At 37.7% G+C, this 4,986-nt stretch overlaps 1 protein-coding gene across 1 annotated transcript; it reads left to right on the top strand.

Annotated features, from left to right (window-relative positions):
- Positions 1 to 746: 746 nt before the first annotated feature.
- Positions 747 to 3,048, top strand: LOC104948817 (high choriolytic enzyme 1-like; the record flags this gene model as incomplete). The annotated part of the gene is made up of 4 exons (XM_010775042.1): positions 747 to 948; positions 2,197 to 2,278; positions 2,414 to 2,541; positions 2,694 to 3,048. Coding segments are annotated over 3 exons (411 nt in total), but the record flags the coding sequence as incomplete, so codon positions are not given.
- Between the last annotated feature and the right edge of the window lie 1,938 nt (positions 3,049 to 4,986).

The raw sequence follows: 4,986 nt of genomic DNA, 5'->3' as shown, positions 1-4,986 counted from the left end.
CTCTCCTGCAGGGGGGCGTGGTCAGATGCAGCTCACAGAATCAGCCCCCTGCAAAAACAGCGCTGGAAAGAGCAAATAGAGCGAAATGAGGCATGGCTAAAATGCAGGATCTGTTTGGTATTTTGAAAAAAATACTATATTTATATACTTTATATAGGTATGGCCCTACAATATATTGTTGAAATATAGCATGATATGTCCCCTTTACGTCAAATGGATATATATTCCTTTTTACTGAAGAACTTAAGAGTTTTTGAACTATTGTTAGATCACAGCATGCTTTAACAACGTATTTGTTGTTATGGAATCTCGTAAAGCTATCATAAATGAGCCAGCTGATGCATCACGTGCCACTTGTTTGGCAGGTTATATCATTTTGCATTGTTATCTATGAAGAGCACATTCTTTCAGCTTCCTTATTGGCAGTGGTGGAAGAAGTATTCAGATCCTTTACTTCACAAGAAGTACTCATACTGTACTTTAATTCCTGCATTAAAATAAGTAAACCTAAGTATTATAAAACAGATCAAATATAACAATGATATGTGAAACATGACCAATAAAAAGTGTTCAGTGTGTTAAGATCTATATTCTCAGTATGTACGACTACCTTCTAATACAGTTCTTAAGTAAATCAGTTGTAGAAAACTGAGAATAGTACTTGAAACGAGAAATGTATGAACAACATGTATTCTTACTGGGTTTTTCTTCTGTGTGTGTGTGTGTGTGTGTGTGTGTGTTTGTTTGTGTTTGTGTGTGTGCGTGACAGGTGTTGGTCCTACCTGGGCCGCCAGAGTAGAGAACAGGCTATCTCCCTGAGGAAGAATGGTTGTTTGTACACATCCACAGTGCAGCACGAGGTTCTCCACGCTCTGGGCTTTGCTCACGAGCAAGTCCGCTCCGACAGAGACAGCTACGTCTCCATCATCTCCAGGAACATTAAGCCAGGTCAGCTCACACACAAGCACTCTTCTTCACAGTCCTGGTTGTCTCATGTATTATACAAAAACACAGGGGTGAGGGATGAGTTTAAAGTTTATGCCTCTTCACTGAAAATTCACCAACATCAGAGTCATAGCCATGATAGCAGCTCTGGGGGGTCTTTCCCATTTTGCAGGTTGCACATCCTCCATCCACCTTGACAAGACCCTGTTGTGTGTTTGGTGTTTGTGCATGACATCTGATCTGAGAAGTTGACATGAGTTGAACAATATCATTTTTGAAATAAATAACTTCTAAATCTGCCCCTTGAGAGCTCTGAAGTGACAAAAACTCCAAACCCCATATGTCTTTCCTCAGAGAAGCCGCTGCACATCTTTAGATAAACTGCCATGCCATCCACATCTCTGACCCAAAACAATCAAAAATCATACAGATCGTTCATCGGGGAGGGACTTTTAAATGAAGCGTCTATGGACTCTCCCCTCACTGATCACTCAATGTCTCCTTGGAAACCTTTGATCTTTCCAAGCAGAGCAGACACAGGGGATTTGATTACCGATACTCAGCACAAAAAATGACACACTGAATGGATTTTAAAAGACTGTCTCAGCCTATTCTATACTGTCTCATTGAAACTTCATTCAAACGGATTCAGAAATATTCAACATATTTTTTATTGGCAATTCAGGATTTTAGCTGATATGGTTGCAATTAAAATGTACTGCAGCTTTTTCATGGATTTTTTAATTTTTTTGTTCATATAAGTTAAAGTACAAGTACAAAATATAAAGCTGTATTGATTGATGCATTCAGACTTAAAATATTTCATCTTTTTCAAACATTGGGAGTTTTATGCAACTCTTTTATATAATGTGTATTGTTCAAATTTCTATGACATTCATTAGTATGAAACCCATTTCCTATTATCCAAATATGACTGCTTCTTCACCTTTCTATTACATATTCAAGCAAGCGTTGCAGTTGATTCCCACCACAATTACATTCTCTAGTTTAAATATATTATCTGTGAATCTTGTGCCAATCGATCTTATAGATGTTGAGATATTTGAATGGACCATGAATGTCCATATCAAATCCATCCAATAGTAACTAATAGATTAAAATGGTTGGCTGTCTACCAGCATGCTTTCAAGCAAGTATTGTTTTCACATTTTCAATCCACTGTTATGTAATGGCAATAATGTAAACGCTGTTGTTAATTATTTTTCTCTCTTGTTCTCTCTTCATGTGCAGGAAAAGAACATAACTTTTTGAAGCGGCAAACCAACAACCTTGGTACTACCTACGACTTCAACTCTGTCATGCACTACGGAAAGTGAGTGTTTGTGTGAGTGTATGTCAGTCAACATTAGTCAACATTAGTCAACATTATTTGTGAGTCAGAAGCAAGTGCTTGTGTGGTGTGTGCAGCACTGTTTGCCAAACATGTTTTCTTCTTTTCATCCTCAAGATACGCCTTCAGCAAGAATGGGCAACCGACCATGCTCGCTAAGAGAAATCCGAGTCTTAACTTTGGGAATGCTCATACGATGAGCAATATTGACATCGCTCTTGTCAACAAGCTTTACCAATGTTAATGTAAGTGAGAAAATAATTCTATATTCTCCAATACTCGAAAACCTAAACATAGCGGATACATTCAACTACTAATATAGCTGTAACAGCAGAACTAGAAAAACATAGGGTCGAAATATTGTTTATCTGAATCTCATTGTTTTTTCCCTCACCAGAAACGGAAGGAAAGAGTCGGCCTCCAGATACTTCAACTCCTGGCTTTTCATGATTCATCCGAAGGGTCAGATCTGTTGTTTATCACTGACTAGCTTTCTGCTGAGGCCAATCAATCTAGATGGCTCAGCCTATTATGGTTTTATACTTAGTGGGCCAAAGACACATTCAATTGTTACTGATGTGTCTAGAATAAAAATGAAAACAATTTAAACAATCAATTTATCATAGAAACAATGACAGAAAACACATTGATGTAATGTAATTGCTGATTGATACTGATGATTTCAATGACTTTGTATTATTCTTTGAACTGAAGTTATGCATTTGTTGATTAAAGTTTCTGGGGAAAAAAACGTAAGTTTGTATTTCTTTAAATTAGAAAAAAGGCTGCTATTAATCTCACATTGAGTACGTAACTATGATTTAAATGCACAGTGTTATTGTAGGTTTCATCATACTAAGTGCATTAACAGAAAGAATGCCATTTGTTTAAAGCATTGGTGGGATAAATACTCAGATACATTATTAACAACATATGACAAGTAATTGTCCTGCATTCAATAACCTAGTTAAGTAAAAAGGTTATCAGGAAATGTATTTTAGGCATCAAATATTGAAGTTTTAGAACCTCCGGCTGATGTATCATATGTTAACCCATTAAGGATGCTTGAAATTAAGCTATTTTAAACTTGTATTTATACATAAGCTTGTTTAGTCCAGTGGTTCCCATCCTAGGGGTTAAGGACGGGTCCTTAAATCCTTGATTGGAGAGAATTTTATGGTGCAATTGTAAAATATTGAGTAATTTCTTTGTCTTTCAGCCTCTTAAAGTTATTTAACAATTTCCTAATAAACTGTGTAACAATCCAAGATTGAGAAACACTGGTTGAATTTTCAACAATGCACAATATTTTTTGACAAAATGCATACTTACAAGCAACGGTGCATTTGAAACTTTTGGAGAAACCCGAGTGGATCTACAGTTTAACAAAGTACGCAGGGAGACGGAGCTCAACAATGGTGTTTGCCAGAAATACTACTGGACAGACTCGTCTTTCCGCATTAGCCTCCACAGCGATATAGTATTATAATTTGAACTGTTACGTCATTTAACTCTTCTTGAGGAAAGAAAGATGGATTTGTGTACTAATAATCAAACGTATTACTGAGTATAGGCTAAAGTGACTTAATTTTTTAAAATATTTTCTTGTCTTTTTTTCAAGTAAATATTGAAGCTTCTGTCAGAACGATGGATGTGGCCCAGCTGACAAAGAGGTAAAACAGGGGTAGTTTCTCAATGTCGAGGACGCTTGCTTAGTAGCACATGTCTTCCGAGTCACTTGCTTCAGAAGCGAGGCAAGAATTCTTTCTAGCCTCGGAGAACCAAGAATGGAACAGGATAACAGGTGTGCAGGTGTGCGTCATATGCAAGGCCCCGCCTTAAATGGAGCGCGATTTGTTTGAAAACTCAAAACTGATTAGCGAAGATGGAAACTTTTGTGTTGGTTTCGTCTTGTATCTTGTATTGAATTTACTGAGAAGGAGGAAGAGATAGATCGGGAGTACATACCAGCCAACCCTACCGATTTGGGCAGTAGTCTACCGCTTTTGACATGTTTCTACCGCCGACCGACTTAGCTGGCTTACCCTACCGATTTTCAATCTTCCCAAACTATAACAAATAAAAATGACACTCCATAGACACTGGACTCGACTTTTGGTGGACACCGTTTGCAGCGTGTCCACCAAACAGTCCTCTGTGTTTCTGAAAGAGAAACAACGTGCAGACCGGGGGTAGCGCTGCCTTTCCTCTGCACCCCCGGGGCTGATGGGTAATCACTCCCAAATGAGTAAATGAAGAACAGAGACGAGGCATTTGAGTCCTTCAGGATTTCCCCGTTAATATCAGTGTCTCGAAAACACATGTTGGCGACTGAAAGACATCCAGTGTTTGGTATTTTCCTGAAGCATCCTACAGTGTCTCAACTGAAAGAGGACCACAAACACACACAAAATATAATACAATTTTGAGATTTGGGGATATTTATCTCCCATTCTTTCACTTTTTCTGACATTTTCAACACCAAACATGTCGTTAATGTCTCTGTTTAGTGAACTACAGCAATCTGAAAACCTCTACATTATTTATATCACACTTTATGAGTAGACAAATGCAGGAAATGACTTTTTAATGCAGTATTTTCTGATTTATGGCGCAACACAAAGATATTTTCGCTCTCTAAACCTTTGAATATGTCAACAACATGAAACGAGAATATAAGCCTGGCTTTT

The sequence above is a fragment of the Notothenia coriiceps genome, unplaced genomic scaffold (assembly GCF_000735185.1).
Source record: "Notothenia coriiceps isolate Sejong01 unplaced genomic scaffold, NC01 NC01_scaffold00015184, whole genome shotgun sequence".
In the NCBI taxonomy this organism is placed as follows: domain Eukaryota; kingdom Metazoa; phylum Chordata; class Actinopteri; order Perciformes; family Nototheniidae; genus Notothenia; species Notothenia coriiceps.
This window is presented reverse-complemented; position numbering and strand designations above follow the sequence as displayed.